General features: G+C 38.4%; 2 protein-coding genes across 19 annotated transcripts in view; one reads left to right on the top strand and one right to left on the bottom strand.

Moving 5' to 3' along the window:
- The window catches only part of CAPZA1 (capping actin protein of muscle Z-line subunit alpha 1), a 44,341-nt gene extending 20,841 nt beyond the window's left edge, over nt 1-23,500 (bottom strand). Inside the window, exons 1-2 of the mRNA XM_005887089.2 lie at nt 23,339-23,500; nt 167-230 (exon numbers count right to left, since the gene is read on the bottom strand). Of these exons, the coding sequence (XP_005887151.1) occupies nt 167-230; nt 23,339-23,377 (103 nt within the window). The 5' untranslated portion in view covers nt 23,378-23,500. The remainder of the gene's footprint in view (nt 1-166; nt 231-23,338) is intronic.
- A 30-nt stretch (nt 23,501-23,530) lies between these two features.
- Nucleotides 23,531-25,848, top strand: part of ST7L (suppression of tumorigenicity 7 like) — a 147,269-nt gene continuing 144,951 nt past the window's right edge. For 5 of the 18 annotated variants that reach the window (XM_070367484.1, XM_070367485.1, XM_070367483.1 and 2 more), the window contains exons 1-2: nt 24,119-24,355; nt 24,941-24,988. In XM_070367484.1, coding sequence (XP_070223585.1) covers nt 24,148-24,355; nt 24,941-24,988 — 256 coding nt within the window. In that variant the 5' untranslated portion in view covers nt 24,119-24,147. Of the gene's footprint in view, nt 23,833-24,110; nt 24,356-24,940; nt 25,167-25,193; nt 25,251-25,848 lie in introns of those variants that run through there. The other 13 variants (XM_070367496.1, XM_070367499.1, XM_070367489.1 and 10 more) reach the window with 12 other exon arrangements.

Genomic DNA, 25,848 nt, shown 5'->3' on the forward strand with positions numbered 1-25,848 from the left:
TGGGTGACAGGGTGATATTGGATAAGTTATTTTAACCTCTTTGAATTGTGATTTCCTTAGCTATAGCTATAATGTTGTAAGGATTAAGAGAGACAGCAAACACTCAATAAGTGCTTATAAGTGATTAAAGAGGGTCTGAAACAACTAAGTACTAATCTTTACTCACCATTGAATACTTCATTGAATTCCCCTGGCGGTGCATGAGTGATAAATTTAGCAGCTATGCGTACCTAAAGACAAATAAAAGTTACAGTAAAAGAATTATGAAGAGTAGCATATAAGATGGGAAGGAGTTAACAGACAACAAAATTTTTATCACATCCCTTGAAATATAATTTCCTGTTTAAATCCTACTGGTTAGCAGCCTTCAGATTCTCCTTTCACAAGACATCTCAAAGTGTTTATTATCCATACAGATTTGTTCTAATTTGGGGATATACATGCTGCTTTACTTCTGAATTTTTCTTTTTAAAAAGCTGAAAAATCAATTTTGGTCAAAATATACTATAGTCACGAAAATAGAAAGCTACAATCCTATTTCATTTATAAACCCTTAAGCAAAACTAAATAAAACATTAGCAAATTGGTTTTATACCAATTTATGTTTATGGTGTTTATCCCAATAAAAGGAATCAATATAACTTACAAATTAAAGAAGCAAAACCCTGTGATCATCTTACCTCATGCTGGAAAAAACAAAATTCAATACCCGTTCAAATATCATAATACAACAACATAACTACTAGTTTTTAGTAGGAATAGAATAAACTTACTTAACTTTATAAAGGGCTATCTACCAAAATTCTATAGCATACTCAATAATGATGAAACGTAAGCAGTGTCACTAATTTCAAAAGCAAGACAAAGATGATTCTTGTCACCTAAACTATTCAACACTATACTAAACGTCCTAAAGAATGCTGTGGAAAATATTTATTCTATTATTCATTTTAAATTTCTCTCATGCCCACTACTGCCAATCTGTTACTGGGACTCTGATTAGAGATGGATGCTGAAATGTTAGGATCTAACCTGAGTATCTTAATTTTTTCTCCTATGTTTTATCTTTTCCATCATTTTATGCCTTGTGTAGGGAGAATTCCTCAGCTGCCTTTGTCACCTCATTAGCATGCTCTTCAGTTGTGCCCATTTTGCTATTCAATTCTATTTTAACTTCCAAGACTTATATTTTGTGTGTGTGTGTGTGCACGCGCGTGCAATAATATAATCTCTTGTGTCTCCTTGGGGATATTAATTATACTTAAAGTCTTGTTCTATGGACTGTTTCCTAAGAATTTAGATATACTGTTGATTTTTGTACTTCTCTTTCATGGTACTGTTGCTTCTCTTTGAATTTATTTTAGTTTGCCTGTTCTGCTTAGCTGTAGTTTATCTCCTTGATTGTAGGGGAGGGAAATAGTAGACTTGCTGTTGAGAATGTGTGAGCAGATTATCTTCTGAGTGAGCATCCTATGGTCACAGGCTACCTGGGGCACTGCCCTGACTCTATGCTCCCAAAGCTCATTCCCAATGCTATATTCTGAGGGCTAATGCTATTGCCTGCAGCTTAGCCCAAGTGGGAATGAGAGAAGGAGTCATGTGGTCCAGAAAGCTTAGAGAACAATTCCGCAACTAATCCACTCCAAGGTTGTTCTGAGTTCTTCCCCTCTTTCTCCTTAAATTGACGTCCTCCAGAAAAGCCCCTACTTCCACAACAGTTTTCTTCTTCAATGTGTTTTGGGTTTCCTCTGATCTTATTTTTTTTCATGTTTTTGAACCATTTCACTTTTTATCAAGAACTGCTTTAAGGACCTCTCTGGTGGTCTAGTGGTTAAGAATTTGCCTGACAATGTAGGGAACAAGGGTTCAACCCCCGGTCCTGGAAGATTCCACATGCCACAGGGCAACTAAGCCTATGCACCACAACTACTGAGCCTGTGCCCTAGAGTCTGTGGTTTGCATTAAGAGAAGTCACTGCAATGTGAAGCCTGCACACTGCAATTGGAGAGTAGCCCCCCTACCCTGCTTACTGAAATTAGAGAAATCCTGCTTGCAGCAACGAAGATCCAGCACAGCCAAATAAACAAAAATTTAAAAATAATATGAATAAAAAAATAACGCTGTATTTTTTTAAATTGCTAAAAAAAACCAAACTTTGGTCCACTGATGACACGCTTACTAATTTAAACTATTACTAATTTATGTCTCTTCCCATTTCCTTTTTTCCCTACATTTTCATTTCAAAAGTTTTGTCATAAAAGGTAAGGTAAAACCATGTAGTTCATCTGCTATATAAATCAACCTCTCATCTCTTAACAAGTAAATGTTGTTTGAGAATCTTAACAAGGAATGTAAGATCCTATATAATAGAAAGAAAACCATCCAACAATCTGCAGTAACATTTAGTGATACCTATGTATGTGTAAGTGTGTGTGTAATAATGATGTTAGCAATGAAATAGGACTGACCGCAAAGGCTCTCTCATATAATTGTAACACATTATGAGGCTACTAAAAATTCCCTAATATCTCATGTGATGAATAGAAAGCTGATCCAACTTACTGACAAGGGGCAAAGAGGAACATGTATACCTAACAATAAACTGAGCTCTACTTTCCAGTTAGGCATGCTCTGTTGATTTCTTCCATTTCCTTCAAACAACTTTAAGTTCCTGTTGACTAAAATAAAATTAAAGTTATGAAAGTCAAACCATTCTTAGGGCAGAGAAAAAAAGACACTAAAGTCTTTGGAAAATAAAGCTGGGGTTGAGAATTTGAAAAAGACGGAAATAGTTTACAACTTTAGCATCCCTAGGTTTATACGGAAGATCTTATATGACTTTGCTCTTATTCTAAAAAAAGTAAAAGAAAAGCTGCTCCATAACTAAACTTATTTGTTCAGGCAAGAAAGGCTGACTGATTCATGCAGCAAGGCAGAATGAAAACTCTGGATTCTAATGACTGGATCTGTTGGTCCATTAACTAACTAGATTTGTGATTCTGGAAACTTTGCTAACTTTTTTTGGTTCTGAATTTCCTCATAATAATCCAACTCCTAAAAGAGATTAGGAGAGCTGCAGAACTTCTCTGAGCTATAAAACTCTCTGTATCTTTAAGACCTAGAAGACAAACTTGTATATTGACCACCTGGAAGCAGGGTTGAGGAATCTGTAACACAAACACCTTAAGATATTCTTATGCACGCACGTACAGTTTCAGAACTCTGATGTTGCAGGGTAATTGTAGATACCCTCCGATGAAAACTGGTGGAGATTAAGACAAAACACTCCATAAAGCTTTTACATTAACTAAGCAACAACAATAAAAAGATAGAGTTTCTAATAAGGAAGAAGTGTTTCTCAACTCATGAGAATTACACTATACAGGACTAACAGTTCTAATATGGATTTCCAATTGTGTATATGTGCTTTGCAAGTGCACTTAATCATATTACTGTACTTGTTAACTGTTGTTATCAATCACTTATTTAAGAAATTAGCAAACCTATTTTGAAAAGCAAACCCATTTTTTTAGCCTATTTGTGGTAAGTCTGTTGAGCAGCTATGGTCTTTCTGTCAAGGTGCATTTCCCATAATACTTAATTAAGAAACTCCCCTCAGTCAAGAAAAATTAAGTGCGTGCAGTTCAAAAATATATTCATATACTACCCCAAAAGCAACTTCCCTTAAAAGAATAAAGCTACAGCTATATTTTACATATTACTTATTAATGTTTGAATACATAAAAGTAGAAGTTACCAAACTGAAAATTCACATTACTCATATTTCTGAAGTTACCTACAAATTTTCAAAAGTTACAAAATTTGATGGAAATGCCATAACTGAAAAAGTGATTTGGATAATGGAGAAACTGACAGTGCATGTAAAAAAGCAGCAGTTTATCCATTCAACAAACATTTACTGAAGAGCCAGGAAGAATCAGTAAATAAAGATTAAATACCAAATAAGACACTGCCGCTGTCCTCAAGGGATCTGTTACCTAGATAGTAATATACCAAGCATTAAAAGGCACAGTGGAGCACAAAGGAAGATGCTGTCAATTCTACATATGTATTTAAGGAGGGCTTGGGGTGACTTTCAAAGGCAATGATGTTTCAGCTGGATTGGAGGATGAGTAGATACCAAGGTGAGCATCCCATGCAGAGGGAACAGTAGGTACAAACTAAGACAACATAGCTCGACAAACTGAATGGAGATATTTAAAAGATATGCATAATGTAAAACAACACTATTTTTTTCCACAGATTCTTTGTGCATTTTCAAAAATAAAAATTTAAGAAATACATATGTATACTAATCATTTATGTCAAAATGCAATAAATTTTTATTATCATTATGATAAAAATGAGTTGCTTGAAAAACTCCTTTTAAAAAAAAAAAAAGAAAAAAGAAAAACTCCTTTTAAGTTATAATATCTAATACAATACATATCAGGGCTTCCCTAGTGGCCCAGTAGTAAAAAATCTGCCTGAAATGCAGGAGACGTGGCAGATGCAGCTTGGATCCTTGGGTCGGGAAGATCCCCTGGAGGAAGGCATGGCAATCCACTATAGTATTCTCACCTGGAGAATCCCACGGACAAATGAGCCAGTGGGCTACAGTCCATAGCCCACTGGACTATAGGCGTCACAAAGAGTCAGACACTACTGAAGTGACTGAGCACATATACACAATACTCAGAAGCCACATAAATAAAAATTCAATTTCATTGCATGGGGCAGGGTTTGATTCCTGGTCAGGGAAGTAAGATCTGACATGCCACACAGTGCAGTCAAATACAAACCCATCCCCCAAAAAAAAGAAACAACCAAAACCCCCTCAATTTCTATGTACACACTAAATAGAAAAGATAAATGCACCTCTATATTCGCTCCAGCATTATTTACAACAGCCAAGATATGGAAATAATCTAAATGAATGGATAAAGAAGTGATGTGGAGTATGTGTATACACATATAAACACAATGGAATATTTGACTTATGGACATGGGGAGAGGGGAGAAGAGGGTGAGATGTATGGAGAGAGTAACATGGAAACTTACCGTATGTAAAATAGATAGCCAATGGGAATTTGCTCTATGTCTCAGGAAACTCAAACAGGGGCTCTGTATCTACCTAGAGGGGTGGGATGGGGCAGAAGATGGGAGGGAGGTTCAAAAAGGAGGGGACATATGTATACCCATGGCTGATTCATGTTGAGGTTTGACAGAAGACAACAAAATTTTGTAAAGCAATTATCCTTCAATTAAAAAAAAAAAATTACCAGGACTAAGTGCCACAAAGCAATTGCTCAAGTCATTAAAAAGCTCTGGTACTCTGAACAAACATATAAGACGTAAGCCAAAATGATACACTACTTGGGGAAAAAAAAAGAATGAAAATCTGCCATTTGCAACATGAATGGACATAGAGGGTATTATGCTAAGTGAAGTAAGTCATAAAAAGACAAATACTATATAATTTTACTTACATGTGGAATCTAAAAAACAATCAGAATAATGGAGACAGAGAACAAAAAGGCAGTTGCCAGAAGGGAGAGGTTTGTGTGGAGGAAAGAAATAAGTAAGGGAAATTAAGAGGTACAATCTTTAGTTGCAAAATAAATTAAGTAACTGGTATGAAACGTACAGTGTAGGGAATAATAGTCAATAACTATGTAGCATCTTTGTCACACACCTTAACTGACTTACTGGGGTAATTATTTTGAAATGTATAGAAATATCAAATCACTATGCTGTATAACAGGAACTAACATAGTGTTATAGGTCAATTATACTTCAAAAACAAACTCACAGAAAAAGAATTTAGGGGTGGGGAGAGATAGTCAAAAGGTACAAATTTCCTGTTAACAAGATAAGTAAGTACTAGGGATGTAATGTATAAGATAATACATATAATTAACTGCTGTATTTTATATATGAAAGCTGTTAAAGAGAATAGGTCCTAAGAGTTCTCATCATAGGCAAACTTTTTAAAAAACTATTTCTTTACTTTTGTATCTGTCAGATGATGGATATTCACAAAACTTACTATAATAATCATTTCATGATGTATATGAGTCAAATCATACACTGTACACCTTAAACTTTAGTGCTGTATGTCAATTATATCTCAGTAACACTGGGGGAACAACAACTTGATTTCTAAGAGTATAAATGAGTTCTGAAAGCAAAAACGTTTGAGAAGTGTTCTGTTGATAACATGAGTTGATTACTTACCATGCTGTTGAGTGAAAGGGTTGCAAAATGTTGCTTTCCTATCTTTTTTTTGAAGTATATATATTTACATAAATGTATGGCTACTAACTTCTAACTTGGACCACCTCTGACAGTAGTATTACAAAAGCTTTTTTTCTTCCAATTTTAAGCTCATTTCTACGTTCCAAAAATCGTATGCTAGAAATTATTTGTATGAAAAATAATTTTTTAAAAAGCAAAAAGGTCATGCCAACATTTCCTTTTATTTATTATTGTATAAATAATTTTAAAAAATTATCTGAGAATATCAAGAACAGGAGAAATGTCCAGTTAAAGAAAACAAAACATCTCCTAATTTTTAAACTAAAGTGGGGAGACTTGAAGATATATATATACTATGATAAATGAGGTACCATTTCACACCAGTCAGAATGGCTGTGATCCAAAAGTCTACAAGCAATAAATGCTGGAGAGGGTGTGGAGAAAAGGGAACTCTCTTACACTGTTGGTGGGAATGCAAACTAGTACAGCCACTATGGAGAACAGTGTGGAGATTCCTTAAAAAACTGGAAATAGAACTGCCTTATGATCCAGCAATCCCACTGCTGGGCATACACACTGAGGAAACCAGAAGGGAAAGAGACACGTGTACCCCAATGTTCATCGCAGTACTGTTGATAATAGCCAGGACATGGAAGCAACCTGGATGTCCATCAGCAGATGAATGGATAAGAAAGCTGTGGTACATATACACAATGGAGTATTACTCAGCCATTGAAAAGAATACATTTGAATCAGTTCTAATGAGATGGATGAAACTGGAACCTATTATACAGAGTGAAGTAAGCCAGAAAGAAAAACACCAATACAGTATACTAACGCATATATATGGAATTTAGAAAGATGGTAACAATAACCCTGTGTACGAGACAGCAAAAGAGACACTGATGTATAGATCAGTCTTATGGACTCTGTGGGAGAAGGAGAGGGTGGGGAGATTTGGGAGAATGGCATTGAAACATGTATAATACCATGTATGAAACGAGTCGCCAGTCCAGGTTCGATTCACGATACTGGATGCTTGGGGCTGATGCACTGGGACGACCCAGAGGGAGGGTATGGGGAGGGAGGAGGGAGGAGGGTTCAGGATGGGGAACACAGGTATACCTGTGGCGGATTCATTTCGGTATTTGGCAAAACTAATACAATATTGTAAAGTTTAAAAATAAAATAAAATTTAAAAAATAAATAAATAAAAAAGAGATAAATGCAAAAAAAAAGATATATATACTATGATAAGGTGAAGTTTTAAATGAGCAGTTAAAAGAAATGTAGTTATCATTAGATGCCAACATGGGGGTCCTATCACTGTCATTGTAAACGACTCCCTTTTTTTATTTCTGGGAGTTAGCAAATAAGACAGATTACAGTCAACTCTCTATGGGTTCAGCATATAAGGATTGAAAATATTTTGGGGAAAAAAATTCCAGAAAGTTCCAAAAGTCAAAGCTTGAATCTGCTACACACTAGTAACTATTTACATAGTATTTATATTATATTAGACATTACAAGTAATCTAGAGATGATTTAAAATATATGGCAGGATGTAAGTTATATACAAATCCTACACCATTTCAGATAAAGAACTTGAGCATTCTTGTATTCTGTAATCTATGGGGGTCCTTGAACCAATCCCCCTACATGAGATGACCATACTCAGTATTAGATAAACATCTGACAGTCTTTGAAGACGGCTTTTAAGTGTTGAGCTGTTCTGTCAATATATAAATGTCAATACTATAAAAACTATTTATGTCAATACTATAAAAACACCTTGAAGGAATAGATGTAACATAAGTAGTAATGATACATTCATATTATCACTGTAAAATCTAAAGTGTGCTCCATGGGTCTCGTTTACAATTGGCTCACCCCCTCTCATTCTTCTACTGTTTAGTTCCTAGACCTACAGCTACACTCCCACCTTAGGACTATTGCAGTTTTTATTTCTTTTGCCAGAAATGCTTTTCTATCAGAGTTCACTTCCGTCTTCATTCAAATATCACCCACTAAAGTACCCTTCTCTGACTTCCTGACTTCTATAAATTACCTACTGGACCCTCCATACCCTTCATAATTCTTGCCCCTTTACTTGCTTTAAATTCCTTCAAAGAACTTACCACTGAACATATGGTTATTGTTCAAGACCTCCAAAAGAATTCCAAGAACGTAGAGCAGAGGTCTGCTAAGTGCTAAAGGGCCAGACAATAAATGTTTCAGAGCGGTGTGGACCACATGATCTCTTTCCCAACTGTAAACTAAATGAGCCCATGTTCCAATAAGACTTTTTAACTGAGGTACAACTGACAAATAGCTATAAAATAACTAAAGGGTACGATGTGAATGTTTTTGATATATATATGTATACACACACACACACAGACACACACATCTATAGTGTGAAAGGTTTACCCCTACTGAGTTAACTAACATTATTTTAGATACTGCAATTTGTATTTCATGTAATTTTCACATCATGAAATATTCTTTTGTTTTTTTTTCCCCTAGGCCTTAATGGGCAAGATTTGCCAAATCTTGGCATAGACCATAAAAATTTGTTGTTTGTTCATTACTGTAAACCTAGGACTAAGACCTGGCACACACAAAGAATGTAAATTAATGAATACTATTTTATTGTTTACAAAACTCTTTCATAACCTCTCTTTTGATCTTAAAATAGTTTGTTAATATAGGCAGAGAAGAGACTATTATCTCCATTGTAAATGAAGGAACAGGTTCAGAAGTTCCTTGTCCAAGGTCACATACTTAACAAAGGGGCGGCAATGCACTAGACAATCGACTATATTATGCAATACTATAATACATAATTTGCAATACTATACATAATTTGCAATACTATGCAATACTATAATACTATAATTTTAATACAGGTATTAAAATTCAGGAGAATTTATATAGTAAGATCTCGTGGGTTTGCCTAGTCCTTTCAGAATTTCTTTAAACCAAGAATTGAGACAAAACTTTGCATGTCAAAGTTGCAGTTGTCACAAAGTTGGGAGGGATAAACAGAATGATAAACAACTTTAAAAGTCCAAATTTTATCATCCAGTCTCAAAACTGAGTCAAAACTAACAAGATGAAATTTAAGAGAGAGAAACAAAATCATGGGAACAAGCAGAAGGAGAAAGAGAAATGGCAGTGGCTGGTAATTGCAAAAATATTTTTGCTGCAATACAGATGAGGGATGGGACCTCCCTATGGTCCAGTGGTTAAGAATGTGCCTGCCAATGCAGGGGACATGGGTTTGATCTCTGGTCCAGGAAGATCCCACATGCCCTGGAGCAACTAAGCCTATGCACCATAACTACTGAGCCTGTGTTCTAAAGCCCAGGAACAGCAATTATTGAGCACATGTGCTGCAACTACTGGAGCCCATGCGTAGAGCCTGTGCTCTGCGACAAGAGAAGCCACGGCAATGAGAAGCCTGTGCACTACAACTAGAGTAGCCCCCACTCACCACAACTAGAGAAAAGCCCATGCAGCAACGAAGACCCAGCACAGACAAAAATAAGTAAATACAAATTTTTAAAAAGTCCTTGTTTCATAAAGTAAGTTTCACTGTACATAACATTCATATGATAGTATCTGCAGTAAAGCGTGTATTTTAAAGGGGGAGAAGCTCAAGTCTCATATACAATTCCATCCCTTTATATATTTAAAGATTATAATAATGTTAATTCCATGGAATGCATTGTATTGTATTTCTAACCCAAACAGGGGGAATTTAAAGTCTGTAAGTATCAATCAAAGTTTTCTTATATTTCAGTTTCTTCTCTTTTCCTATCATCTTACTTTTCCAAAAAGGCAAATAAAGCAAAACACTCAATCCTTGCAAGATTCAAAATTTCATTTTTTTATTGCTAATATTTGTACTGAAGTTTAACCATCAAACCAAGAAGGTAATATATCCTATTGTTTCCCAGAAGCTGCTAGTTTTAATTTTAGTAAGAAACTTTAGAAAATTATTAGAAAAATAAATTTATGAAATTTTTATAAAACTCTCATTTTTAGTTTACTAATCTTTTTTTTCCCTTGGGTGTGCCATACAGTTTGTGGGACCTTAGTTCCCTGACCAGGGATTGCACCCAAACCCTCAGTAGTAAAAGCAGACTCCTAACCACTGGACTGCTGGGGAATTCCCCTAAATAATTTTTTAATAACAGACCCCAAATATTTCAACATTACATCTATTCATAACCACCTTTTAAAATAATTTCCTTAACAAAATAATTTCAAGTTGAATATTTAACAACTGTCAATGTTGGGAAAGTAATTCCAGACAGGCAGTGAAGAAATTTTTCACTAGATAATATCCATATTCCAGTTACCCACAAGGCCGAGGTCAGTTTATACTGCCCAAGTTTTGTATACTTCAGGAATGAAATCACTGCCAGCGAGTAACCTTTGTCTCCTTCATTAGTCTATTAAGTGTATTAACAACTTTGTTTCTGGGCCTTTACTCACACTATCCTCGTGCCTCTCTTTTCATCTCTGTCTAAATCAGTCCTACTTTTTAAAGCTGGGCCATCTGTTTCTTTCAAAGATATTTTCTCCATTACTAAAGCCTCAAGAATCCTGTTTCTTCTACCAAACTTTTGAACACTTATCACAGCACCTATGTCAAGACTGTGGCAAAACATTTAAAATATAACATGGATGCTCAGTAAACGTCAGCTAGAGAAGACTGCTAGCAAGACAACTATGCTTTAAGTTATCAAACTGAACAAACCCTTCAAATTACTGAGAAAATCATTCCTCTCTTTCAGAAGTTCTTTGGGTCCTACTCATCTAATGTTCCCCATCACTACAATCTTCATCAGTATTGATAAACAGAAACAACTTTTTCTTGACCACAAGTTTTTCAAAGTGACCATTCTGCTTCCCTTTAAACTGATCTTTCAAAGTTTACTTTGATCATCTTTCAAAGTTTCCTCATGTTCTCAACTAGACTATACTTCAAAACAGAGTAGTAAATTGTGCTTTCGTAAATGTTTACTTATTTTTATTCTACAACATTCCAGAACTATTGAAGGATAAGTAGCTGCATTCCTTCTCCAGAAAGATACTACTTTATTTTATCCTAGTAAGAAAGTTCTATCTGTATAGAATTCAATGTTATTTCTTAAGAGTTTTTCCTATTTGAAGATATTTAGGATGTCATTGCTGCTGTTATTATTTTGGATTGTAAGACTGTTTTTTCTAAGGGCAGTTTCAGGTTCACAGCAACACTGAAAGGAACATACAGGGACTTCCCATATACCTGTCTCCCTTCCCCCGCCAGCATACCCTGTCCGACTCTTGCAACCCCATGGACTGTAGCCCACCAGGCTCCTCTGTCCTTGGAATTCTCCAGGCAAGAATACTGGAGTTGGCTGTTATTCCCTTCTCCGGGGGATCTTCCCAGCCCAGGGATGGAACCCAGGTCTCCTGTATTGCAGGGAGACTCTTTATCGCCCGAGCCCCCAGGAAGCCCAACACTGTCCCCCGGTGTGCACAGTCTTCCCCATTATTAAGATCCCCACCAGAGTGGCACATTTGCTACAACTGATGAATCTACACTGACACATCATTATCACCCAAAGCCCAAGGCCTACATTAGGGTTCACTCTTTGCGGTGCACACTCTATGGATGTGGACAAACGTATCCACCATTATAGTATCATACAGAGTATTTCCTAAAAAACCTCTGTGCTTTAAAACAAAACATAACAAAAAAAAACCTCTGCGCTTTGCCTCTTCATTCCTCTCTCCTCCAGGATGTTATCTGTTTTTGTTTTTTTCTTTAATACACCTTGCTTCGGTGTAGTTCATTTTCTGGGTCTGGTTCTAAGGTTTTCAGAGTATCAACAATAAACTCACTGGGTCAATTATTTAATAGATGCAAATTCCAAGCTGTTGACATGCATGTATTTCAGTATCAAACTGGCTCCAGAATTCCAGTTTCACTGCCTTTATCAAACAAAATCCCTGCTAGCTAAGAGTCCCCAGAGGCTAGTGAGAATTTAATTTGGGGTATAAGTTGAGGGGAAAAAAATACATTTTCAGTGATCTCCAGGAAGTGGAATAAAGATTTCACTAAATTCCAAATAAGCTAAATGCTTTCTTCCCAGTTTAGATCTGGAGATACTACAGAGAGTCAGAATGCAATTAGGGGAATTCCCTGGCAGTCAAGTGGTTAGGACTCTGTGCTCTCACTATCAGGGGCATGGGATCGATCCCTGGTTGGGCAACTAAGATCTCACAAGCTGTGCGGCATTCCATCCCCCCACCAACAAAAAAGAGAGAAAATTTTAGACGTATATAGTTGATTTTGATTTATCATTATCCATAAAGTCTAAGGTTTAAAAGGATAGTTATGTCTAAATTATAATCAACATTATAAACATAGATCATGACACTTTCAAATAATTTGTTCCACGCTTACTCTTTAAAAAGTCATTTCAAGTTTTTCTTAGAAACTGTTCTAGTAGTAACCAATTACAAGTTTGGGTATATGTAGACAAACAGGTAAGGAAGGTAGACACGTTTAAAGAAATTTCATTAAAAAAAAATTCTACCAACACTAAGGAAAATCGCTTGAAGATTTACTAAAGTAATAATGTAACACGCATAAGTGTGCCAAAGACCTCCTCCTTGTCCAAACTTTAGTCAGGCTCCTCTGAGCCCTCTTCTCAACTAGGCCTTTATCTTGGCCCCCTCTTGTCTATGGCCTTGCCTAGCCCAGTCTTAGCAAGAATCCTGCTGTCAGTTTAAAGAGAATTCCCCAACTCTGGATATCTGATCAAGCTCTACATCTCCAACCTCTGATGTATAAGTCCTTGATCTGCCAGTGAGCAGGAATCCTTCTACCCTGATGTCTCCTATTCGTACTTTTCCATTTATGCCCCCCTCTCCACCCCAGCCATGCAATTGCTTGTTGGCTATAAATCTCCATTGGTCTTTGCTTATTTGGAGCTGATCTCAATCTCTCTCCCCTAATACAAAAGTATAAAATTAAAGCCTCTTATCATTCTAGCAAGTGTCAGATTGGTTTTCCTTAACAGAAGTCAGCACTGAATTTTACACTGTATAACGTGTAAGTAAAACGTACTTCACCATAAAATTTACATTTAAAAACCAAAAAATAGCTATTTTATTTTCTAGTTATCTTTCCCATCCATTCCCTTTTAATTTACAACTTCTCTATGCACCAAATTAGAAGGATATCCTTATTCCTTAGTCCTCATTCTGGACTTTCCTAATAAACGACACCCAAGATGTCAATAAAAAGATTTCCAAGTATATACCTTAATTGGTCATTTAGAAGTTCAGTGTAAGTGATAAAGCCTTAAGTCATCATTAAAAAAAAAAAGAATTGGCCCAATCTTAGTCAAGATTAAAAAAACCATCTTATCTAAAATCCAAAACAGCATTGATATATATATATATATATATATATATATATATATATGAAAGGAGGGAAAGAACTCTACTTGGCTTAATTAGAGGATATGCCTGAATGTCTAGATCAATAACTGAGGAAATATAGAAGTCTGAGATAAAATGTTCTAATGAGTTAGGAAGAAAGATTAAAGTGAGTGCAAAGATCACATAAGCAACATGTTGCTGAGGAGCTTAAATTTGTTAAAACCCCCAACCCGAGGTGACTGGGCAGATAGGTAAAAATTTCCAAGTACAATGGCCAGATACAACGAGTATTGTTGTACTCGTACAACAGGACCAAATTAAGAAATGACGGGGAAATCCACACTGAACGCCTTGAGTTTCACGTGCCAAAAAGCAATGATGCAAATACGAAGTCCAAAAAGGTAGAGTTCAGCAGTGAGACACCACACTGGCTTGGAAACTGATGCAGTCAGAAGCAAGAAGCATTTTCCCCTTTAAGAGACGATGCACCTGGTATTTTAGTGTATTTCTATCTTAAAAGTGTGTCTTTTTTTTAACCAACTTTTTCTCTTTTTTTTTTTAAAATCACTGGGAGTCAGACATGGTTTCACATGCCGGCTTTAACACTTAATTACTTGGGTCTTAGTTTCTTCATCTGTGAGTATAATACCTGGTCATATATCTAGCACTACTTTGCCTGGAGAATCCCATCGGACAGAGGAGCCTGGCGGGCCGTGGTCCATGGGGTCGCACAAAGTTGGTCGGACACGACTTAAGTGACTGAGCATGCACGCATTTTAAGAATCCAATGAAGTAACATGAGACAGACATAGCAGATACTTAACTTTCTTTCCCTAAGCAAACGCCTAGATATTATTAAATCTTTATGTTTACCAATTTGTTCATTCACTCGGACAAAAAGGAGAATGGCAAAAGAAGCAAGCCAACAAATTTCCTTTTGCCTTAATCCTTGGTTGTGAACAACAGCTATACAATTAGAATCACCTGGGGAAGTTTTAAAATGACTGATGCCTGGGTTCCACTCACAGACCTTCTGATGTAATAGATTTGGAGGACAGTTTGGGCACCGGAATTTTTTAAAGATTCTTTGGGTGATTCTCAAGTCCTGTCAAGGTTGAAAGCCACTACCTTAGCTAATATGAAGTGCACATCTTCATGGTGGACACAAATAATGTAAGATATGCACATAGTCAGCATCCTAGCTTTTCAATTTTTGTAAATTTTACCAGTGTTAGCAAAACAACTTATACAAACAATAGCCCTCAACAAAGATGTCAATCATTTAAAAATAATTATAATTCAAAGCAGCAAAACTGCCAAGTCAGTATTACAGACTATACAACACAGAATTTGAGGAGATGGATATGGGTTGGGTTTGTTAAAGACAACTACAAGGGGAAGGCGGGATCTAAGCTATGCTCTACAAAGTGCTTTAAATAGTAGGGGGAGAAAGAAAGAGGCTATTACAAATAAGGGAACTGGTTAAGAATGAAAAAGGGTAGGAGAAAAAATTGTTTTGTCAGTTCGGCAGAAACAGATTTATCTGTGATGTAAGATGAGTCAGATGGCAGCAATTACGTTAACATCAAATCTGGTTTTATTCTGTAGGTAATGGAGAACTGCCAAAGCCTTCTGTGTGGGAAGCTCCATTGACAAAAATTAATCTGTAAGTACAGGAGTCCTCAATATGGCTTCACAAAACTTGGAAATCAGTCTGCCCTCTAAGAGTTAGTTAACTGTGAAATTAAGAAAGATACCATCAAAGCAAGACACATTTATTTCTTTATTCACCAAATATTTGAAGGACTACTATGAAGGCACTGTTTTAGGTAATGGTGATTCAACAGCACATGGTCCTTACAGAGCTACATTCTAGTGGGTAAAGAGACAACAGATAAGATTAAACAACTAAACTACATGGTATGCTGCTGCTGCTAGTGATAAATGCTAAGAAATAATTATAAAGCAGGGAAAGGGGATGTGAAATGGTAGATTGGAACTGGACAGAGTGATCACAGAGGGCTTCACTAAGAAGGTAACTTTTGATGAAATATCTGAAGAAGTGAGGAATAAAGAAAGAAGAGAACTCCAAAGAACAGAGCAAATGCAAAGACGCATTAAGTCAAGATGTGTTTGGCCAGATGAGTCTAGGTAGGAGATAAAGTCAGAGAAGTGAGCACTAAAGAGATAAAACCGCAGATTCGTAGGGACTTGCAGTCAGAGAACTTTCATTCTGAAGAACATGGGAAGCAATTGGAGGATTTTGAGCAGAAGAGTGACGCATTCTGCCTTATATTTTTTTAACCAGATCACCCTGAGTGGTTCCTTGAGGATAGACTGCCTACAGAGGGACAAAAGCACAAGCAGACTAGAGCCAAGGCCAGTACAATCAACTATTTGGGAAACCACAGTGTGTCCTTTGTGGCTCAGCTGGTAAAGAATTTGCCTGCAATGTGGGAGACCTGGGTTCGATCCTTGGGTTGGGAAGATCGCCTGGAGAAGGGAAAGGCTACCCACTCCAGTACTCTGGCCTGGAGAATTCCATGGACTGTATAGTCCCTGGGGTCACAAAGAGTCAGACATGACTGAGCGACTTTGACTTTTCTTCCAGAGTGGTTGAAATTAGGATATGGTTAAAAAAAAAAAAAAAAAAGAGTCAAGTTCTAGGTATGTTTTGAAGGCATAGCCTAAAGGATTTGCTAATGGACCTACAGGAATCAAAGACACTAAACTTTTTGGCCTGAGCAACTGAAGAATGAAATGCCATTAACTAAGCAGGGATTCCAACTGCAGGAGAAACTGTGATATGCCAAACTTGATATATACGGGTTTCCTTCCAGTCTCGTAAAATCTGTCAAGAGAAAGTCCACTGCTGTTAAAAGTCAGAAGGTGCCCTACACAAAGATCGGACATGGTCTGGGTTTTGGGTATATATCCCTACAACAGGAGAAAATGCCATTAAAATGTTAGATTGTATAGTTAACTTCCCTGGCTTGACTCCATGCTTAAATTGAAAAAACTGTCATTTGATTTCTTATGTATTTGATCTACTAATAATCTAGCCCCTCCTATATTTATTAAATTAGTTGCTACCCTGTTCCTAAACACTAGTTTCATCAGCCTAGCTAATAAAAGTTTGTCCTTACTATTCTGATGAATCAAGCTTCTGAACTTAACTGGCAAAGGATTAAGATATGGATAGTAGCTCTGGAGTTGCACAATAATTATTGGGAAGCTTATTAAAAATAGATTCCCAAGAATTTATCCCTCCAAATTCTGATGCAGCTGGTCTGAAAAGAACCCAGAAATCTTGCTTTAGAAAGAAACACGTTAAGCGTTGCTGCTGTAGGCAATAATGTTGAGGTTCTGAAGAAGGCAGTGCCCTTGGCCTTGTCATGAGGACTTACAAGATCTTTAAACTTTTAAAGTTATGTTTCTCGACACCTTGGTTTTTTTTTTTTTAAACACCTTGGTTTTATAACATATTTTAAATACTAGGATTCTTGGTGACGTATTTGTAGAAGCTCAAAAGAGCACTATGCAAATATGGTAGTAATTTTTTTTTGGCTGTGCCACACACTTGCAGGATCTTAGTTCCCAGACCAGGGATTGAACCTGGGCCCACAGTAGTGAAAGCACAGAGTCCTAACCACTGGTAAATAAAACTGAAATAAATAAATAAAATAGAAAAGAGACTGGTAATACTGGCTGCCGCTCAGGGGAACTTGGTGGCTGGAAAGTGGGTGGGAGGGGACTTTTTACTCATGTCCTTTTCTACCATTTAAATTTTATGCATCTGATTATAGCTCCTATATACTGAAAATAATTTTAAAAAGACTCATGGAAATAGAAGAATAAAGTCTAATGATAGGAAGAAGAATTTATAAGACTGAAATACTAACTGAACATGAGAAGAGAGGTTATGGGTGAAACAGATGATGACAACGTTCTGAGTCTTTGTGACTAAATGAGAATAATGGTGGAAAGAACAGAAATGCAGAGGTTGGCAGGAGGTTCTGATAAAGGGAGAAGGGGAAATAACAGTAAGTATGTATTCAAATCATCACCTAGTTCAGAGATCCCCAAGTAGTAAAACTGGCTTATCAAAAATTATCATAACTAGTTTCCCCCATCCAAGGTTTTTACCTTCAGGAATTGCTCCACATAAGGACTTTTTTTTTTTTGCAAAAAGATGAAGGAATTCGTGCACTTGAGACAGACAAGAGTAATGACACCTGATTCTATGTGTTTTTCTGAGCTCTAAAGGAAAGGACTTATGAAGGAAAAACTTTTATTAGGAGTTTTGCAAGGTATACATAGTCAGCCCTCTGTATCCATGAGTGCAGAAACAGAGAACTACCAACAAAGGTCCAGCTAGTCAAGGCTATGGTTTTTTCTGTGGTCATGTATGGATGTGAGAGTTGGACTGTGAAAAAGGCTGAGCGCCGAAGAATTGATGCTTTTGAACTGTGGTGTTGGAGAAGACTCTTGAGAGTCCCTTGGACTGCAAGGAGATCCAACCAGTCCATTCTGAAGGACATCAGCCCTGGGATTTCTTTGGAAGGAATGATGCTAAAGCTGAAACTCCAGTACTTTGGCCACCTCATGCGAAGAGTTGACTCATTGGAAAAGACTCTGATGCTGGGAGGGATTGGGGGCAGGAGGAGGAGGGGACGACAGAGGATGAGATGGCTGGATGGCATCACTGACTCGATGGACGTGAGTCTGAGTGAACTCCAGGAGTTGGTGATGGATAGGGAGGCCTGGCATGCTGCGATTCATGGGGTCGCAAAGAGTTGGACGCGACTGAGCGACTGATCTGATCTGATCTGAACCTTACTACCTCTTATATGAGGGACTTGAACATCTGCAGATTTTGGCATGGGCGGGGGGTCCCCTGAAACCACTCCCCCAAATACCCAGGGACAACTGTATAGATACTAATTTTGATATGCAATATGGCTTCAAAATTTTATTGAATTTACTAGGAAAATGCTCACAAGGGGATCAAAGATTCTTAGCAGTGTCGTGACAGAGCACCATGACAGAGTAACTGCAGTAGATGCTTAGGCACTATGTATGCCCAAAGAGGCACCCATAGTGTGGACATGTTCCTGAACACAAGAAATATCTACAGATTACCAGAAATAATTGGGGAAAGGGAATGAGGGAGCATGAGCCAGGGAAATACAAAAATGAATGAAGCTGTGACTGATTGGTGTCTTTCATGCCAATAGCTTGGGCCTATACTATGTACCTGGTGCTCTGCTAGGCACTAGATAAATCCTTGCAGTAACCAAGGATTTCACAGCTTCGTTATCAGGGCAAATGTGCCAAAGCAGATAATGACAGAAACTCCTGGAACATTTTAACATTTCAGTTTTTAAAACAGAGTTTGTTTTTTTAATTTAAAGAGTTTGAAAAGTTCATTAAACTTTGTTCAGTCAGTTTGATCCAATTCCCCTTACCTATATTAAAAGAAAACTTTCAAGGTCCACCTATTTTAGAAGAAAACTTTCAAGGCTCAGAGAGAAGTGATTTTTCCAAAATCACATTGGTAGCTAACAGCACAGCAAGAAGAGACCAAATATCCTGAGGCTTATTCTTTCCCACTACCCAACAATACCTCATTTATAGTTCATTAAATAGGGGACTTCCCTGGTAGTCCAGTGGTTAAGGATCTGCCTTCCAAAGCAGGGGACTCAGGTTTGATCCCTGGTTGGGGAACTAAGATCCCACATGCTGCAGGAAAACTAAGCCTCTGTGCCACAACTAGAAAAGGCTATGTGCTGCAACAAAGACCCAGAACACACACCTCCCCCACCCCGCCAACTTCATGTGGGCCTCCTGCCACATTTTGGTCCACTGTGGCCCCGCTGTCATCACTGGGCTCAGTGCAAAGCTCCCATTGCGGGGCGCCTCCTCCCAGGGTCACCAGGAACAGGAGTGCAACAGAGTCAGCAGAGCAGACTTGAGGGACCCAGGTCCCAAGCTCCACCCAGGGTCTCCGCACATGCCCTTGCCCAGGAGGCAGCCGCTCCTCCCACACCTGGCTCAGCCCTTTCAGGGACAGCGTCTGCCCCGGCAATGAATCTAATATAATTCATTAAATGAATTACTCTGATTTTTTTTCATTCATGGATATGTTAAAAATAGTATAGTGAGAAAAGCATGGCTTCTGAATCAGACTAACCTGGGGTCTGAATTTTTTGACAAATGCTTTGCTTAGCTTTAAGGCTGGTCCTAATAAAATAGCTAGATGTTCTTGAAGAAATATAATAAACCTACACTCTTCACCAAAAATGGGCGCCTGAGTTTGTACCCGCTTAGGCTTTGTGCTCCTGTCCAAGATTTTGTAACAGATTATATGAATACTACTCAGCAAAGCCAACAGAAGATTTAAAAACAGTAGTATTAATTCTAATGAATAACTTGTTACAAAATAGCCATAGTCATTAAGCTTTAGGGTTTACTTTACTCTAAAGAGTAATAACTCACCTAGTAAATTAAGGAGGTATCACATAATCAAGGAAATCCACTTTAAAAGTATAAGTATCTTCATGATCTCTAACAAAGCCTTCAAATTTCATCATCTATTTACAACATTTTCCACATCTCTCCTATATAATTTTGATAAACCCATTTCTCAAGAAGTGTCTTAAAGACGGTATTATCTAAACTTAAAGCATAGAGATCCAATTTTCAGTTATGGTACTTCTGAAGCTGTACACAAACATTACACTTGTTAGGTTGAAGAAAAAAATGTACCAGTGGCACTTTTTTCAACCCTAAAATTCTGTGTGCATTTATGTGTTTAAAATGCTGAATCATGAAATAAAGGAAACAGTCAGTGCAAAGAATCCAAACAAGTAGTTTATCTCATACCCAAATTTCCTAATTATGGCATCTTTTCATTTTGGTCTTGTAAAGCATTTGGAACCATGTAACTGAAGACTCTAAGTACTAGATGAGTAGAGCTCATTCTCAGAAACTGAATTCTAGAATAAAACTAAAAGTATTTATTTTTGCAAGTTATTACACTTTCAACTTCCTGTTTTATTTAGGCAGCTCATCATGACCATTTCAGGTAACAATGCAGAAGCTAAAAAACCCAACTTCCTCTTCATAAAGTGACAAAAACTTCAGCAGTTAGTTATGATAATGGTTGGTTTTACTAGCTTTTACAGAAATACTTGCAAGGAAATCAGAGGCCATCACCATCAAATTCACCTCTGGGCTCACTGTTTTCAGAAAATATAACAAAGATAAAAAGCAGTATTAAAATATATTTGGCATCATGACACATGTGTGCTACAAAAAATAAAATCAAATGTAGTTGAGATCTTAGTTAATAAAAGAAAAAAATGAAAATTTTACAGCACCCTCAAGGAAGAATCAATATACAAACTAAGGCTGAAAATATCTTTTTTATAATAGTGCCTTGGTTGTGAAAGTTTTGTACAACAAGCATCTTGTTTATGAATGCTAAGGTAGTCATACCAACAAGTCTTTTCAAGAAAATACTTTTTCAGTTCTTGAATTCAGTTAAAAGGCCTGGAGGAAAAGAGGTCAAGTATAAAGCTGAAGGAAAATGGAAGTAATATTTGAAGTCAAAACCCTTTATTTTCACCTACTGATCCACAATAGAGAAATGCATATCGGTTCATCTCTAGGAATAAAGAATCTAACAAAATTTCAGTAATCTCAGTCATATGGATTTATTACATGAGATTTTTTTTTATATCAGCTATTCTTGGTTATCTACTCTAATGAAGACAATGCAGTTAATCTAAAACCTGTTTACTGAATATAAAATTCATCAACATTTTTTGGGCAGTAGATTTACCTTACTAATTATGATTTGCTTGCTATGTCATTATTAAAATTAAACTACAAAAGAAGTATGCTGGGAGATAAGAGAAAACTGGTCACACATCTGCTGCTATAAAATTAAGGCTATTTTTTAATGTCACTAATTTCAACACTGTTAATATCCAGAGACATCTTAATTTACACTTCGAAGTATGTATTTTTCCTCCAAGTATAATTAAAAAGGCATTCTAACCCTGTGTCAAAAACAAAAACCCAACACTGGTAAACTTCAAAGTTTATCATCTTAAATTCCTAGTGAAATTCTGCTTAAGTGGACCATCAGTTGGCCTAACAAATGCTTTGCTATCCCATGATTTTCACTGTAATTTAACTTCATCTGAATTATAACTTTTTGCCTTTAGAATAAACACTTTATTATATTAACAGTTTTCTCTCTAGCGTTAAGTTCACATACAGTATAAAATGCCCTTGCCCCGCTAAATCTTACATTTATGAGAATCGATTTCCAAGTAAGAGGAAATCTAATTCTTAAGTGTTGTTCAATGGCTTGTGAATGTTCAGCGCTTTCTTCAGCATTTCAAAATGGCATGGTGTATATGATATATCAAGTTATTCCATACAGAGGACTCTTGGATCATAAACAGTCCAAGAAAACCCAGATACATTTACAGACCATTCAGAGGTATACATTTTGTAAGAGTCACTGTGGGAAATGCCTTGTCCTACTACGAATTATGTTGTGAAATCATTGTAATATTCACAAGTTCTAAAATCTTTAACCTATTTACTGAAAAGCCTGACAAACTGTTATGAAAAGTTTGCAGTTGTCAGGAAAAAAATTATTCCACCTAAGGTGGAATATTCTTTTAAGACACTTTTAAAGAAATAAGCATACAAATTACACATTGACAAGTTCAACTATAATCAAAGACATCACAGTGGAGCACGAAAAAAGGCAGGAAGCTTTGTCCAGACTTGCATGTGTTAACATTAAGTTTATGTGCGACAGAAAACCTTTCTCGAGTTAAAAAAGAAAGAATTCGTTGGCTAATCTTGTTAAGAAAAAAATCGAAAACTGATTTTCAAAAATTATCGTCAAAAGACGCAAGGGACGGAGTCACTGCGGGGGCCGTATACATACAACCAAAGGAATGTTACAGAGAAAAGCGTGTTCAGATTCTGAGGCCAATGTCTCTGAGGCTTACACATTTATTACCGCGAGTTAGTTTAGCCGGTAGTATGTGGAAAAAGAGGTGTAGGAGGATAGGTGGCCAAGATATTAGAGACCTCTCCCTGTCGAGGAGTCGTGACAGCAAGATCACTTCCTGGGGAAGGAGGAGCAAAAGGGAAGTTAAGAGGCCACCCTGACCAGGAAGTGACTCGCCCTAAACTAGCCCCAATCATATCTAAAAATGGGGGGATGGGGTGAGCCCCAACAGCTAAAGGCGGTCAAATAATTGCTTCTTGATTCGTCGCGACATCACCATCGCCCTCTCTCAAATACAAAAAGGGTCCACAGTCACAATTCAATAACGGAAAGTCTCTTCTCTCGCAGGAAGACCACTGGGTTGTGCCTCAGGCCCAGGAGTAAAAGAGTTGAGGAATGGGGAACTGGGGCCACCGTGAGGCAGAGGAAAGCCCCTAAAAGGGCAGCGAAGCGTCCCGACTGCGGAGAGCGTACGCCGGCACGGACCGAGAAGCTTCCTTCTCCTGGGGGCACTGCCGGGGTTCCCACCGCAGTCAGGTCGGGCCTCCCTACCCTGTCCCGGGAAGAGGCAAGAGAGAGAGGCGAACCCCTTACCTTCTCCTCATCCGACACCCGATCCTCGAAGTCGGCCATCTTGGGCTGCTCTGGCCCAGCCCGGCCCTGGCGCGAGGGAGGCTGGGAAGAAAGCCGAGTGATGGAATCACAGCGAGGGCCGTCCGAAGGACCCGCCCGGAAACGCCGACCGCGAGAGCGCCATGTCAGTTACGGACGGGGGTGATGGCCCCGGGCCCCGGCACCCGCGGAGTCGGCTAACTTTAATTTTAAATCTAATATCTTTCTCACTGAGCTACACTCATTTCCCCACTTATCTTGGGGACGTTGGGAGCGTGTTTCGACTGGTATTGGCGCCAGAGCTGCAGCCATTTCCCTATTCATCTATGGGACGTTGGGAGAGTGTTTCGACTGGTATTGGCGCCCGAACTCCAGCCGACCAAATCGCTGTCGCTACACCTGTAGATTTTCCCAGTATCAGTGCTCTCCATGACAGCCGAGCCCAAAGGGCTTAGTGCTGCTCGGACTCTGGAACGGTTGGTGGTTTTTTCAACCCTAGGAATGGGGTGGAAGGCGACCCTCATTCGTCTGGAGGCTAAAACACTTAACTCCAGGGGTCACAGTTCAGTTCCTCCAAAATAGGTGCCGCCATCCGCCCTTTCCCTCCCTCGGAAGGAATAGGTAGCTCAGTCCTGGGGCGCTCCTCCACTTTTCAGATCTTCGTCCCCGTTCCCTGGGACTATCAGTTTTCACGGAGGCCAACTTTAGGTCCGCCACTATCCCAGGATTCCCGACTCCCGCTTTCCTGCCCTTCTCCCCTCCCAACTCCCGGCGCCAGCGGGAGCGGCAAGATGGCGGACAGTGACGGCTTAGGTGAAGCAGCGATTGCTGCGGCGTCTCCTTCTGCCTCTGCTCCCGGCTTAAGCCCGTCGCTGGGCTGGAGGGAGCGGCTGCGGGCTGGTCTGGCGGGCACTGGGGCCTCACTGTGGTTCGTGGCGGGGCTGGGGCTGCTTTACGCTCTGAGGGTCCCGCTGAGGCTGTGTGAGAATTTAGCAGCGGGTGAGAGGCCCAGAGCTCCCCGGGGACGGGCGGCGGTGCGGGGTAGGGGGCTGTTAGAGGTGTCGGGGGCAAAGGCCAAAGGGCAGAGATTTCCTTATCACTGGAGGGCCTCGGAGAATGAGTTAGTTTAAGCGACCGAGTGGATTCTTTTTCTCTGAGGCCGCAGCTGATTGTCAAACTTGAGCTGCAGCCGCCGGCTCCTCCCGGAACTCTTAAGATCCGCCCTCTATCGTGTGCTTTCTGGCGCCCTAGGAGAAACCACCTGACAAGCTGTAGGCTTCAGGTGATAGGGCAGATTAGAGCAATTTCAGACCTGGATGCACACCCTCTGAGTCTCCCGCCACTCAGCTGAGATAATCCACACCCAGACAACAAAACATCTAAGAGAAAACACCACGATCTTAGCCAACTATTCTCATGTTTTAAAATAGCTTTCTCAAGAAATAGTTTCCGTTGTATTTTTGTCCGTTCTCTGTTTTAGACTTTATCTTGAGTAATAAAATAGAACAGTGCAGGAAGTAAAGAGAAAGAGAGCGACAAACAGTAGTGGGTACTTTCCTTAGTTGTTTCTTTCAACATTCGTAGAGAGCTTGTGTGGACTGAAGACCCAAAGACATCTAAGACATCTCAGAGGTGACGATCCCTTGGATTCTGCAAATACTCTTTAGCTGTAGCCGCGTCAGAGTGGATGGGAGCCAGGGCCTCTTACTATGTCATTACAAATCGGCAACCTCAAATTAAAATGGAAGTATTTCTATTGTGTGACGATTTTGACTGTCAGTGCTGTTTTATTTTTCTGTAGAAAGAGAAGGCAAGTGTTCGGTTTTCTATTCTGTGAGATAATATGAAAGACTGAGATAATGTTCTGAAATACTTTGGACCTTTTAAGAACCGAGTATGTAAATCCATATACAACTAACACACTAAAACAAGCTAGATAAATTGACCTTCCTAGACTGTTTGAAAAAGCTAATTTGGTGTTTCTGTTACAGGTTAATGAAGTGCTCACTAGTGGTTTGTACGCTCAGTGAAATGTTACTCATTGAGTTTATCTTTTTTTTTTTCACATATTAATTAGATATGCCATTCAGATGAGAGTCAGTGACTTTACAGATTTTTATTTCTTTCTAAAACCCAAAGTATTTATGAGATTATTATTTGAAGTGAAGAGTCTGGTCCAGGTTTTCAGTGAATCAGATATAGGAAGCACTTGGTTTGCTTTGCTTAGTTTCTCTTTGGGCTGTTTTGCCTCTCCTGGTGACTTGTCAAATACTACACTATTTCCTTCCCTCTAATTTGAAACACTGATTTGAATCTCACCAAAATAATTAGGAAATCGTTTTAATCCTCCTTTGTAATATATGTGGTGCAACTGCAAAAGGTCTTGTCTAAATTATGATGTTCTTGGTTTTATTCTCAACAGCAAGCTAAATGATCTCCTTACATGTGGGAAGGCATTTTTAAGATACAATACAATGAGAATGCAAAGTAGC

This window comes from Bos mutus, chromosome 3 (genome assembly GCF_027580195.1).
Source record: "Bos mutus isolate GX-2022 chromosome 3, NWIPB_WYAK_1.1, whole genome shotgun sequence".
Lineage (NCBI taxonomy): Eukaryota > Metazoa > Chordata > Mammalia > Artiodactyla > Bovidae > Bos > Bos mutus.